Raw genomic sequence first — 15,065 nt, forward strand, 5'->3', positions numbered from 1 at the left:
CACATCAAGAAATTGAAGTATGCAAATGTAAATGACACATTCATCTAAAGCCAATTCTTACATTGTTCCACCCTCTCGAAAGTGAATATTTGTTGCACTAAACGGCATTAAAATTAATATGTTAAATATTAGGACGTTATTAGAACCCTTTACAGTGTAACACTTTGGGCTGTCCTTGACAACAGTTGACAGTGAAATCTGTGGTTTGGATCCTACTGTGAGCCACGTTCGATGGCCAATTTAGCCTGTCAAAAGTTTAGAAGCAAAATCCAACAGTGTGACTGCTAATTTCCCCCCACGTTTTCAAACCAGCCAATCAGAAAACCCATTTCCCCACTTTGTCGCTTTTGCTAAGTGTGCACGCTTCCCTCCACTCACCCTTCTCTTTTGAGATTGAGGTGCCAACACTACAAGCAATGCTCATTTGTTGTCGCACTGCCTTTTCGTTTTTATTGATTGGAAGAGTACACCAACAAAGCTCAACAAAAAGGCAACAAAAGAACCTGATAACGCAGACCAGTCAAAATGACAGCACCGTATCATCCAACAGTTTTCAAGTCCATTATCACAGTGGCAGACCAAGACGAAGAAAGACCAGTACACAAACACATAACAGCCATATCCTCTATGAATGCAAGAGCCCAACACAACAATCACCTACATGCACACCCCCTACCTACCAAGGTAGGAAAGGAAAGGTGACCATGGTTCTTGGCATGGAGTGAGCTGTGTGGTTTTTGCACATCTATAGCTATAGCTATTGATATGACCTACCAGATGTCACTTCGTGTAACGTATTGTAATATATATATGACTTATGAACTATGGAAACTAGTGGCTGCTGTGAATGTTGATGAACCCCAAAATAAAAAGAAAGTCAAGCTAGACCTAGACTTCACTTTCCTGATCCCTTTGGGATGACTCCTTCAGGGAAATTGAATTAAGCTAGTGGTTACCCGTTTAGTTCGACGCAGCGAAGAAAGAGCTGTTTTTCTTCCATACAAGCATTTAGGAAGGAAACAATTTTCAATGCCACAGAGGAAAATAATTTCCAACAGAAATGTCACCCTGTCATTTATAGTAATAATTGCAATGCCATATCTCCCATTTCCCAGTCGGACTGTGTGTGGGCTCACCTTTGAATGTGTCTGTGTGTGTCTTTGAAGCTGGAGCTGATTTGGAGCTGCAGCAAAGATTCTGACCTCAAAGAGTAAAATTCATTACTCACTGCTAAATGCTGACGAGTTAGCATTTGATCGAATTGTGGTATCAGTCGTTTTTTTATCAGCAGCAGATACACATACAGGCGCTTTCTTTCTGTCTTTCTTTCAGCAGTCTCACATACTCCCTACAGGTGTCCTGGTCCAATTCCCTCTCTGTAGCAATAATAATAACAAAAATAATAATTGATAACACAGTTCAGGCAAATCCAGCCAGCATGTGCCGATTTTTGTACTGGAAACAGAGCGCTGACGTGATTTTTCTTTCCTTGCCCCCACCTTTTTTTTTTCTCTTTTTTTTTTTTTAAAAAAACTGCGTGATTTTAATGTGTGTGCATGTGCTTGCCTGTGTTCTTGGATGACTTGGCTTGTGTGCAAGCCACTACTTTCCCACGTTGTAGACTAGGGTCTCCCAGAGGCCTCCCTCCATGTCCCTCTCTCTCTCTCTCTCTCTCCCCTTCTCTCTTTCTCTTCCCTCCAACTCTCTCTCTTCCTCTCTGCACCTGTACTCGGCGCTCCAGCCCCAGCTGCTCCCATCTCAGCTCGGCGCTGTTGGCTGAAGCCCATGTTGCACTTGGCATGTCCTCTGAGACCCTGGGGCCACACTTGACGTGCGAAGGCCAGGCAGGCCCCCGCCCAGGCAAGGCTCCCGTGGCCAGGAGGAGCCGAGAGCAGACAGATGAGAGAAGGGCTGTGGGCTGGAGAAAGACCTGCTGGAATTCTGGGAGTAAAACGCTGACTCATTGTTAGGTCTGCTGAGCAGGAGATTGAGGAAAGACATGAGGAAAGAGAGAGAGAAGAGGGGAGGAGATGTGAACAGAAAGGACAGATGTGTTGTTAAGAGTTACTGTTAGTAAAGAGTCAGTATTTATGGTATTCTGGAAAACAAGTCAAAAATGTTGACATTTAGCTTCTGAAGATCTTAATCATGTTGATTACAACTTGGGTCTTATTTTAGTTGAAATAGAGGAATTTTACCAGTTGATGAGATCCGGGAACATGGGGCATGGCTGATCATTTAGATGATAAGGCAGGTTGTAAACAAGCCAAAAATTGATCAGTCATGTGGAGTGGATTGTTAAGTTAAAAATGAAGTGTTGGAGTTTGTTTACAATCTGAGTGATGTGAGTGTTCATGTTTCTTACCCCATCTGAGCATTGTCTTCTACCCATTTCCAGATGTCAGCCATTAAATTGGTGAGTACAGTGTTATTATTGCCAATAGGAATGATGCCGTAAACTACCAAGTTAAGAGTCCAAGTCATAATAAATCGTATTTATACTGTAATACACTGGCCAGTCTGTCAGCACTTCAGAGGCAGTTTCATTATGAAGCAATATCTTCATTTAAAACATTTATTTGTGAAGCAGTATTTTTTCTGACTTTAAAGCCCTGTGAGCCGCGTTTGTCGCTCCATCCGTTGGTGTACACGACATCCCATCTTTTATGTAACACTGTCAGCCAGTTAAAAGTTTCACATATCCAATGAATGCCTTTGGTATAGACTTTGGGTTTTGTAACCTTTTCAACACACTGAGGGAAAATATAAAACCCCGAAAGCATAATATTTCCTCTTTAATGTCAAGCCCTGTAAAGCCTTGTAAAAAAAGTGTACCTGCTAAACGTTAGCGTGCTATCCTTGCCATTTTAAGTGTGTTAGCACACTGTTTGATACACTGCATTTTGGGCTAAGAACTGCAATCACAACATCACAGGACTGCTAGCATGGCTGTGAACTCAATGAGAATTAATGACTTGAAGAAAGTCATGTTGTTCGGTAAATAAGTTCACATTATGAAAAGGGAGCATTTGTAGTTTTCAAACATATCAAAAAGAGCTTGTTGGGCTACTGTTGAATAAGGTGCATTAAACATAGCGTATTGAATCTCACGGAGACACAGCTGCATTTCTGTAAAGGTTGTTTTCATTTTCTTCAGTCTGTAGTTATGGTATAAACTCTACCGTGTTCACCATTGATTTCCATTCCCCAAGCCCACTGACTTGACCATATATGAAAATATTGAATTCATTTTGGTAGTTTTGTCAAGACAGAATTCCATAAAGTTCAACTGAAGGAGGACAGGGAGACGGATATTAAAGTTTGGATTACTCTCTTCTGTGGTTAACTTTCCCACTATTTCTCTTTGCTTGTCCTCAATCCGGCAGACATTCTCAGCCCTTCTCCCCCTGACCCAGGAGGGGGGTATCACACACGCGGACTCGCAGACCTCTAAATCTGCCCGCTGACAGCTCAGTCCCGCTCTGTCAGGACCCAAAGAAAGAGAGGAAAATCTATGTTTGGGGCCATAAGAAAGAGGAGAAGATATATATGTCGCTGTGCTTTGTTTGGCATCCCTAAGCTGAGATTCAATAGCAAAACATCAGTCAAGTGGTTCTCCAACAGGCTATTGTGTAGTAATTGACCCTGATGAATTGGTGGGCCCTTAATTTGGGAACGGTGTAAAAGTCTGAATTGACATGGCCCAGAATGTCTGAGCTTGTCCCTTCCCTTGCTTCTCATATATATCGTATACCCCATATAGACAAAAGTATTGATATGGCTGTTTTTCAGGGGTTGGGCTCGGCCTCTTACCCCCAGTGAAGGGAAATCTTAATAATTCAGCATACCAAGACATTTTGGACAATGCTGTGCTTCCAACTTTGTGGCAACAGTTTGGGGAAGGCCCCTTTCTATTCCAGCATGACTGTGCCCCAGTGCACAAAGCAAAGCTCCATAAAGGACATGGTTGGATGAGTTTGGTGTGGAAGAACCTTTGGGATGAACTGGAACGGAGATTGTGAGCCAAACCTTTTGGTCCAACATCAACGTCTGACTTCACAAATGCTTCACTGCGTGTATGGGCAAAAGTGTGTGTGTTTAAACACCAAAAAAAGGAGTTTTTATGCTAAATATTTCCTTCTTCCCTCTGTTGTTGTGTTAATGCCAGGTACCATTATCCTGTTCCTAAGATCTTCTATGTGCAGCTGTCTGTGGGGAGTCATGAGTTCATTGGAGAGGGACGCACCCGCCAAGCAGCCAGACACAGTGCTGCCATGAAGGCCCTGCAAGCTCTGCGCGATGAACCCATCCCAGAACGGCCGCCACAGGTAAGCACATACACACACACATCTGTATAAACTTAACAGGCACTTGCTGACTGTGAAGATCCCTGCCACAGTCTTTAGTGCATAACTATATAAGCTTAAATGGATTTCTGCCTGCCTGACCGTTTTGACTCAAATTGTTCTCCAGCACTTTTGTCACCTTGTGAGTGTTTTCACACCAGATGACCATCTTACCGTACTTGAAAACTCTTCCCTTAATGAAAAGTCAGAGGATTTTCACTTCTGATCTGTTAATGCTCTCTTTTCTAAGGGTTGCATAATGTTTTTCGCAGGTACTAAGATGAATGCATAACCAGCTTTTCATCAGATTGAATCTAAATCCGTCTGAGCTCTAATTACTTTAATGTATAATTTAATCTCTGCAGCCCCCTTAGTTTAGTCTACGCCTGGCAGGAGTGTATTTTCTCTTTATTTTGTCCTTTTTCTTTTTTACCTACTCTCAATGTCACTGTATCTTTCCAGAGTTTCCCCTCAGGCATTGCTGTTAACTGTTGTTATCATCTCCCACCGGAAATCAAATTACCCCATATCCTCACCGCCTGGCATCGCTGGTGGTTATTCAAAACGCTTTGGCTCCTCTCACCTGCCTGACTTGCTGTCTTGTGGCGTCAGCCTCCATAAATGTGCTCTTTGTTTGCTGCTGCTTCTGAGTCTTGCTTTACAAATTGAGGCACATTGTGTCTACGGTATAAGTCTGTCATTCTGTCTCTGCCTGTGTGTAAATGTGTGTGTGTGTGTGTGTGTGTGTGTGTTCTTGCATGTGTAAATGTGTGGACACCCTCAGGCTTTAAGTGTTACTTGTTACCATAGGCTGTCAATCCTTTATTTTGTGGAAGACCACAGTGAAATATCAGTGATGCTCCACTTGTGTTGTGTTTATACAGTATACTGGTAAACTAACAATATGTAACCTTTGGATACACTAAATCTTTGGTCAACTTTACAGGACTTCAGGCATTAAAACTTACACAATGAAAATGCTGGCTATATCGTAAATTCTTGCCAGTTACTTTCAAGACTTGTGATACTATTAAAATTATGGTATCTAAAGTTAAACAAACATACTTCCTCTTTGATAGGATGATATATTTTGTTCAGTAAAATAGCAAACCTCTTCCCATCTTTTGATATAAAAGCCCTTTGCCCTGTTACGAAATCAATTGCCCGTGAGCATAGATGTGAATGTTAAGCCCTCTGTTCGCCCACAGTCACTGTTCATTCACAGCAGCTCCTTCAGGGCGAGCGCTAATGTCTCAGAGTATTATATGGGCTCTTTGTTTGCTGAAGATTTTCCTAGGACTTTCGGTCCATTGGGTTTATAAGTAGAAGCAGCACCAAAGACAGATTTATCCCTTGATTTGTCTTTGTCACAGGATTGCTGCTGATCATTTTGGTCATTCCAGTTTGCACGCAAATACACTCCCACAGACACATGCAGATGCTCACAGCTTGTTAACTCACCCCTGAGAGGGGATTCACGTTATTAATCACACACATCACGAATAGTGGCAGAAGGACGTGTAACCATGAAAACCATGAATACATATTAGAACTGTAATGAAAACAGTTCACGAAAGAAGAATGGAGAGGGCCCTTGGAGCTGACTCTCTTCTTTCATGTCCACATATAATAAAAGAGAAAATGTATGTTTCAGCGACACGACACAAAGCACAGTGCTCACGCACGCACACGTGCCTCTCATCAGTGTGCGGTAGGTGTGCAGTGTACCACGTGACCGTGTTTCCTGTGAAATCCAAGAGATCTCTCAGTATGAATCATGCATCGTATCAGGTCGCACAATGAGGCAGGAGAAGGGAAGAGGCCCAAAGGGAAAGACCGCAGCCATTCAGGCTTAATCAGACAAAGAGCTGGACATGAGAAGATAAAGATCGAGACAGCAGTCCCATAGACAGTTGGCACCAAAAAGCCCCTTGTTGTATGGCTGATGATATGATCTCTATGGTGTGAACACGGTTTCTTTATTAGTAGAGGATACCAATAGCAAGTCTTCTATTCAGAGGTGAACAGTAATCGATTTTAACACTTTTGGTGTGTCTGATTCATATTTAAATTCCAGACTTCCAAATCCAGACTTAGTAATTAAAAAAAAAACCCATTAAACTGACTGAAAGTTCAGACCTGGTGTGGTGTTCGGTGCAGAATTACTTTATACTGTAGATTCAAGGGTGACAAATGTTTGAGATTGAGAGAAAAAATTCTATAGAAATGTTCTTATCTGTCTGGATCTAAAAAATGAGTTGTTATCCTGATGAAACCTGCTGGTGTGTTGACGTTTTCTCTCTTCATTGTCCATGTTTCACGCCTGATGAAAACTCAGATTTGAGCCCTTTTGAGCCCTAGTCTCTTCTTGCAGGGAGAGACATTTCATTATGTTCACAAATAATAATTTGAGTGTCTTAAAACAGAGTTAATGTGCAACAAGTCTCATATTTAGTAGACCATCACTTTAAGAGGCCTTCCTGTGCACACAGAGGACCACCAGTCGTGTCCTAGAATACTGAGTTCTTCTCAATTCCTTATCAGATAAGGATCACAGCCAGAACTGAGACAAGCTTCTCATTGCAGCAGCTTGGCTAACATCCACCCTATAGACGGGTAATTCTTGGTTTTATATGTGCCACAGTTTTGGGTCATATTTTGGCATAATTGGTACTTTAAAGCAAGGAAAAGATACATTTTCTTTCCGTTTATTATGAAAAATCTCCAAATTAAACAGTCATTGGCCATAATAGTTGCTTTGAACATTGAAAGATATCAGAAGTCATCTAAATGAAAACATTTTTTTTCAGTATTGCTCCAACTTAATAAAGCATCTGCACATGAAGGAAATTTATAGGCCTCAAGCACATTGTGTTCTACGATTGAATGCGGCTCATATGTCTAGCACTCTTATGGGATTCGTTATTGCTCTGGCCCAGAATGCTACGAGAACATCTTACGCCTCAGTCCATTTTAGCCATGCTTTGTGGATGCCATTTCAAATGAGTTAGCATCTTTAGTGTAGCTATTCCCACATTCATAATGTTTCCTGACATTTAGTTGGTTGAATGGCTTGCATTTATTTTAGGTTTTATACACTACTGGTTTTTCAGTTTGGATGGCCGTAATGCCTCCAAAAGGGGCACTAGGTTTGTGTAGCAAGGATCAGTACCTAAAGCTTTTACCATTCTGACCTCTGATTGTTTTCTCTCCTTTTCCAGAGCCCAGAGGAGAAAGGGGAAACTGAGGAAGGCACTGATGCCAGCAAATCAGAGATCAGCCTGGTCTACGAAATTGCCCTCAAGAGGAACTTATCTGTCAACTTTGAGGTGAGTAAATCATGGCAAAGTTAGGACATTGTATCATACAAACACCCACAAAAATTGACCATGTGACACCACTATTAATGGTATTACTGTGATATCATGTTCTTCCTGTAAGTAATCACAGAATGACTGAGAATTACATGAGTAGTCATAGTGTATTATCAGTGCTTGTGAAATGTCATAATGTGGTAAATATTACGAAAACTACGCTCATTAAAAACTGAAGGAGTCACTGATAATACTCTGTCCCCCAGTGATAATGAAATGTCAACTGTGCAAGTACATGCGTATTTACGCAGTTTTGCTTAATTTTCCCACCAGTGAGGTCATTTATCACACAGAGTGTCCAAAGAATGTGCGATCTCAGATGGATAACCTCGACCTTTTAAGGCTTGTGGAAATTTTCACGGTGTTAAGTTCAACATGTTGTTGGCCCGATGTACATCAGATGACATCGGTATGGGTTCTTGTGGTGTGGTCCTATTGATTTAAGGAGTTACTCAGCTGATGTGATGCCTATTTGTTTTTCTTTAGTAGTCAGCCTTGTGTACAATCCTGAGAAATAAAATGAATTAGGCTTTTATTTATAAAGTAGATATTTTTTTTAAAACGTGTGTTTAACAACTAGTATTCATTAGTAAATGATCACTTAAGTTTTAGCTGCAGAGTTTGATAAAACCTTTTCTAAGTTTAGCAAAAGTTTTTGATTTTCACACCTAAGACGCTGTTTTCTATTGCTTCAATGCTATATAATTAAAGGACATAAAACTGGAAAAATGAACATTTTTCTGTAATTCAACATGAATTACAACATCATCGCCCAAGTAGGTTTGCAATTAAGAACCCCACAAATGTATGCGGGTATTGCTAAATGAAATAAGTAGAGACTGAACCTTGAATTTATAAATAAATAAATCTGTGACCTGAAATTTTGCGCACCTTCACCTCCAAAAGAGACCAAACGTCTTTATTCTGTGACCCCACAGTACAATACACAGAGTCCAAATGAGTCAGAATTCAAAATCTGCCTTTCACATTTGGCAGATTCTAGGAATATGAGCCATTGTGGTTTCCAACCACAGGATGTAGTTGAGAGGCAGACAGAAGGGCAGAGCTGTTGCCTTGTGCTTCTCCTCTCCTCTGATGAGAATAATTGAATTCAAGTGCGGCCGCTCAATAACAAGCATCAAACTATCTTAATTTCAATGCGTTATAGATGAAAAGTGTTTCCAGCTGGAGATTTTCAGACTAATCTAACTTAAATGCGCTGCTTGACCAGCAGTGGTGCTTGTACTCTCACACATGTGAGTTATTCACACACCTGCAGCTGACTGTGACTGAGCTCTATTACCCTGACATTTCGTAACCAATCAGTCACTGTCGTCTGCTGTGCCAAGTCTTGAAAATCCAACTACAACAACTACTTATATTTTGTGATCAAAAAACATCCTATGCTGTGTGAAAGAGCACCCCTCCTCTTGACCGAAAGCAGTCATCAATGCGTGGTGGAGGTGGACAGCTGCAACGATGCTTGAAATGCTCTTTCGATGTCTTGGGAATTTCCTTTTCACGTCAGCACATTCTTAGTCAGCTTAACACCCAGTATGCGGTGACCATTACAGGGAAATCAATCTCAAGCCACCTCTGCACCTTTGTTTGTCCCGCTATGGTGATTTCTGTTTGGTAAGAACATACTTTGACTTCTTTTTTACTTTTGACTTCTTTTTGACTTTTGGCTTCTAAGAAAAGCTTTTGTAGCGGAGGTTAGTGGGGAGCTGCCCAGTGCTGCTACATTCTCCCACTGGACAAGATGAGGGGTAAGTGTCGTGCTCAAGATCATAGTTTTGCGTTGCAAGATTCCTCTGGACTTTAGAGGGAATCCTGCCACTGATTTTTCTAGCCATTAGAGCCACAGCCGCCAACTTCTCAATCTGTGAAGAAGTCTAGTCTGTCCTTACATGACCTACTGGGTCCGTTCTCTTTGGCTTTCACCGTATCACAGCTGACTCATCCAGTATTCACTCCCTGATTGGCCTCTCTTCTTCTACTGCACTCTGTCAGGTGCCAAAAACAAGGGAGGCTCAGTTTACTCTATGTGCCCCCTCCCTTCCTCTGCAAAATCCCTGCCCTCCCCCTATTCTACCATCACTCCCAAAAATCACACAAAGGGTGGTTGCGTGTTGAAGCTAAGGGGATAGGCGGATGGGGATGAGAGGAAATGGAGACAAGGATGGAAGGAAGGGAGGGAGACTCTTCTCAGTCTGTTGCCTTTGCTTGTTAATGAAAATTTACGCTACGTTGGAAAAGTTATCTGGAAAGCTGTGCAATCCTCCCCTCCTTTGTTCGATAAAACGCATTTGCTCATGAGAGCATGACATTGCTGTCCTTCCTGGAACTATTAATAATTTCTGCCAGCTAAATCTGGATTGATGTGATTCATCATATGTCATGTCTTTGTCACTGTCAGCAATTACGCCGCTTTCATTTTCAGTTCTGCCAAATTGGAAGCTGACAGCAGCGGTTTTTGAAAGCAGACCACAACCACATTCCTCCAAACACTTCTTCTCTCTTTGGCTCGCTGTCAGTCTGGAGACTGGCTGTTCATTATGGCTGTCTGATGAACTGTAAATCAGTAACCTCTCGCCACTTTGTCTTCCTTTTAGTGTTTGTCTGCAGCTAATATTCTTTGCCAATTGGCTGGTTTGTTCTGCCTTTGCTGTGCTTTAAATGGATTTCAAAGCAGAGAGAGTGGAAACAGGAAACGGGTCAGTTTTGTTTCACTGGTAGTTGATTACTTTTCTTTTCCCATGTGCCATGTCAAACTAAACTGTCCAAAGGCCAGACTGCATTGATACAATTATCCACTCCCTCTCCTGGCATGGCATACCTTTGTCTCCCCCTCATACCCCTGATGGCTCTCCAGTTGATTCACTCTCATCCTCAATCAGTGAGTTGCATGCAATATGCTCTCACACTGCCACTATGCTGTGGCTAGAGACCAAGTGTGAGTTACAGATGTCTCTATGGGTTTCCTCTTGCCCATTGGGTCCATTACATTATAACTCATTAGACAGAGTTTGGCCTCATCTCCTGTGCTGTTGTGTCACATTCCCTTTACCATGTCTTCTTTGACGCACTGAGAAGAAATGTCGAACTCTTTCAACTTGCACACGTGCATGCAGTTATTCATGCACCCTACACAAAACCGTAATGGTCATCTCATATGTGAACGCCTTTCACAGCAGCCATGTTTTCACATCCCCTCATCCCTGCCCTCACTGCGGCATGAAATTACCCGTGAGTCACTGCTAGCGAGTGTCTGCTTTCCCATCCCTCTGCAACGATGAGGGTCGTCGCCACCCTGAGAGCCAGTTGGCTCATTTAATCCCCCCGTCAGGCAATATCAAACAGATGTCAGCATCAAAGAGGAACCAATCTATAAATCACAGCTTGTGTGTTGGATCAGAGGCTCCCTTTCCAAGGAGGACACAAGAGAAGAGGGTCTGGGCCAAGAACCACCCATCTTACAAGAAGAAGCTTCCCTCGGGGCTTGTCCATCCACTGCTCGTCACAAAAGAGCCTTTCTTCCTTCTACCAGTCCCCTCCATTGTCCTACCCTGCTCCCATAGCCTGTTCTTCAGAGTACCTGAGGTCTCGCATGCACAGATCCTGACACTGCCCAGGGTATTGATGTCGCTATGAGAAGCCGGAGAGAAGGCCTCCCATGTTAGAGAAAAGATGAGATGAAGAGACAAGAGGAGAAGGGTGTTTGGGGAAAAAAAAATCAACCTTGAATTACCAAGCATCTCCTGTGCACAACCTGATCCTTGTCTCATTAGGTGGTAGACGGATATGTTTGTGTGTTTGTTTGCATATATCTGTGTGTGTGTGTGTGTGGGGCTATGCGTGTAAATGAATGGAAGTGCTGAAATCCCATCGGTGTGGCACAGATCCCGTGCCGTCTGCCAGGAGACTGACTGCAGCTCGTCTGCCGCCGTCCTGGGCCAAGGGTGTGTGACATGTGTGCACGCATTCACACTTTGTCTCTTTGCTCTTTGTGGACTGTACCATATACCTGCACAGGACACATCTGATTATTTTGCCTCCTGTCAGTGACTGCATGTGTTTGCTTAAGAAAGCACAAGTGAACCTTATCAATGCAACACTTCATCACTTTCAGTCTATCACTGTGTTGTGGTTGTGAGTGTTTTGGGTAAGCAGAAATGAAAGGAGACAGCTTAAAAACCCAAGCACGTCTTGACCATTTATTACTGTAAATTTTGGTTTGAAATGAAAGAGTGAATTATGTTACAAAGATTATTGAATATGAATGTCATTCCTTTCTTTCATGGTTAAAAAACATAATTAAATCGCCACTTGACCGCTTTGCAGTTTTTTGACTGTAATCTAAAAGGTTTTAAGCGCCGGGCTTTTTCTTGGCTGGGACCAGTAACTTGAGCTGGTTGCCTGACAAACAATGACGTGTAACAGAAGTTCATGGTCTGTATCAAACTGAGAACGTTGTGGTTACCCACCAGGACGCAAATATGTTTATTTCTCGGTCAGCTTACCATATTGCTCAACCACACAAACTGAAGAGTTACACATGTTTAGAAGAGCCTGTGATGGACACCAAGAAAGAAAGCTTGAATGAGCGATTAAGGGAGTACAGCTACAGAACTGAAGACAGCTGAAGATCCTTCCTGTCCTGCACACCCCATCCTACACTACAGTGGCATCTGACACACTAGTTACATCTGCAGCTTGAATTTATTTTCTGACATGTCACATAATCTCAGCTGACCGGTGGCCAGTTACATGTAGCATCATCATAAACTCCATCGACTGGTGGAAAAAGTTCTGAAATGGGATGCATCTCGTCTCATTGAATGGTGTAATGTACAAGAAGCTGCCATGTTACATTTCCCTTTTCTGGTGATGACCCATACCAGAACACATCCCCCGGGTAGGACAGAGCTTGGCTGTTGCATTGGACAGCTAGTGCTCCAAGGCTTTCTCATGTATACTTAAAGTTATTGTGCAGGAGTGCTGACAGGCTAACAGGTACACTGACAGCGAACACAGGGCCAGTGTCAGCCATGTTAACAGGACTGTCCTGCAGTTACTTGACTACGAATAGCTAGGATGGAGTAGATGATTTGTATTGTCTTTGTTGTAGGAGTTGTGGGTGTTGTTTTATAGTTTTCTGTCTGTTTTATCCATTTCTGACCATTTAGTAATTGGCTTTTACCTTTGTTTGCCTTTCATGCACCAGACTTGCATTGTCATTTGAGCGTACTTATCGAACAATACACTAATTTGTCTGGGTACAGTTACGCACTACAGAAGGAGGGGTGTGCACACATTATCTTTTGTTCTCTTCGAGGTCTGGTATTAGCCTGTGTTGACGTGTGAAGCATTTGAGGAATGCTCAAGCGTTCCGCTTATCAGTTTAATCAGTTTTATCGGTCACTGGGTTCAAATTAACTGTTTCTAGATTGCACCTGATTGCTACAATTTGTGCTGTCTGCACCGCAAATTGAGCTCAAATAAAGGAGGGCAGGAAAGAGAGAGAGAGCGAGAGTCGGGTAGGGAAGTTTGAGAAAGTGCAAAGAAACATTTACAGACAGCAGCTACAGCTGGAGGGAGAGTGAGGGAGGAAGTCGGTGATCTATGACTTGAAAAAGGCGTCCCCATTAGCCGAACATGTACTGTTGGACTCGGTAAGTGTGTGAAACCTAATTCTTCCTGCTCCAGTGTGTTTTCCTAAATAAGGCTGGAGAAAACCCCACCTGCTACACACATACACACGCTCACACACTGTTCTTGGACTTCACAGGAAGTAGATGTGATTGCAGAAGCATGACCTAACGCCAGCCGGTGTTTGTTTTAGGTCTCCCAGGTGACCAGAGGCTAGAGGAAGGAAACTGAGCCCTCAACACTAGAGACTGTCATCTAGGAACATGTTCCTCCTCATGTGTGCTTGTACGTGTGTGTGTGTGTTTTGTATATGAGTAACACATGCGCATATGGGTGGGTAGTGCTGTGACCATCGAGAACAGATGTTTTGGACCACCTGGTGTGGCTGCTTACACAGTGCGCTGCACACACTCACTCCCTTGCACATATCATGCATGACAAAAACACTCAGATTCACATTCATTCCATTTTTCTTTCTGTCTTCTGTACTCATCTGTATGTTTGCCCGAGTGGCAAAGGTGGTACGAGTTTAATTGTGTCATCTACCAAAGTTCCTCATTTCCAACCCGTCCGTCCTGTGTCCTTTTCCAACTTCAGGTGTTGAAAGAGAGCGGCCCGCCACACATGAAAAGCTTCCTGACCCGTGTCACTGTGGGGGAGTTCTCCGCTGAGGGCGAGGGCAACAGCAAGAAGCTGTCCAAGAAGCGTGCCGCTCTGTCCATCCTGCAGGACCTGAAGAAGCTGCCTTTCGTCCCCGCTGTGGAGAAACCCAAGACACACTACAAAAAACGTACCAAGACCATCCTTAAGGTACTGCAGCTGGCTGTAGAAACATTCTGTGATTTCAAATATTCACGTTATACAGAGCAACTTTGAGACATGTCGCTGTTGTCTCAGTGTGTTGCTATTGGCAGACATGATACATTTAGCAGGGCAGAATTATTCATTCTCTCCATTTGAAATACTTGACTGCACAATGGGTAAACATTGACACAGGAATTTTTCATATTAATAGCATCAGCGCCACTGACATCCAAAAAGTGTGTGAAATGTGATATCATGAGATATTTTGTTTCTTGGGTCCTTGTCTTTTGCATCTAGCCATTGCAAATGACTCACTTCCTTTTCTTTATGCTCTGGAAAGTAAATGAGTATCCATAATAATATACTATTGTATATATATTACAAAAAAAATTAAAAAAAATAGTATCTCAGTAGACAAGTGGATACGACTGTGATAAGTCAGTAAATGAATGTGAGAATTGGAGTGGACCATCGTGTGTCTCCTCTTTTCCTCCCAGACGGGACCAGACTATGGCCAGGGCATGAACCCGATCAGCCGCCTGGCCCAGATCCAGCAGGCCAAGAAGGAGAAGGAGCCAGAGTACCTGCTGCTCTCTGAAAGAGGGATGCCCCGACGCCGGGAGTTCATCATGCAGGTAGACAATGCTTTTGTTTCTTATTGTTTGTGCAGTTTCTCATATTTGTGACATTTCAAATGTGCTGCTACAAAAACATTGCGTCTGTACAGGGGATTAAGTTTTAGGTAGTAGAGTATAGTCTAAATGAAGTGGGAGAAGGAGGGTGAACAGATGAGGGTTATGTATACACTGGAAGTGCTTATTATGAATTTTACTCTAACACTGTCTCCAGCTCTGTCTGTCACTACACAGGGTGTGTTTGAGTGTAGAAT

The 15,065-nt window shown here is 42.7% G+C and overlaps 1 protein-coding gene across 4 annotated transcripts in view; it reads left to right on the forward strand.

Annotated features, from left to right (window-relative positions):
• The window catches only part of stau2 (staufen double-stranded RNA binding protein 2), a 76,793-nt gene that overhangs the window by 13,844 nt on the left and 47,884 nt on the right, over window positions 1–15,065 (forward strand). For all 4 annotated transcript variants that reach the window (XM_046371903.1, XM_046371902.1, XM_046371905.1 and 1 more), the window contains exons 6-9: window positions 4,169–4,328; window positions 7,568–7,675; window positions 13,970–14,182; window positions 14,674–14,811. In XM_046371903.1, coding sequence (XP_046227859.1) covers window positions 4,169–4,328; window positions 7,568–7,675; window positions 13,970–14,182; window positions 14,674–14,811 — 619 coding nt within the window. The remainder of the gene's footprint in view (window positions 1–4,168; window positions 4,329–7,567; window positions 7,676–13,969; window positions 14,183–14,673; window positions 14,812–15,065) is intronic.

This window comes from Scatophagus argus, chromosome 18 (genome assembly GCF_020382885.2).
Source record: "Scatophagus argus isolate fScaArg1 chromosome 18, fScaArg1.pri, whole genome shotgun sequence".
NCBI classification, from domain to species: Eukaryota; Metazoa; Chordata; class Actinopteri; family Scatophagidae; genus Scatophagus; species Scatophagus argus.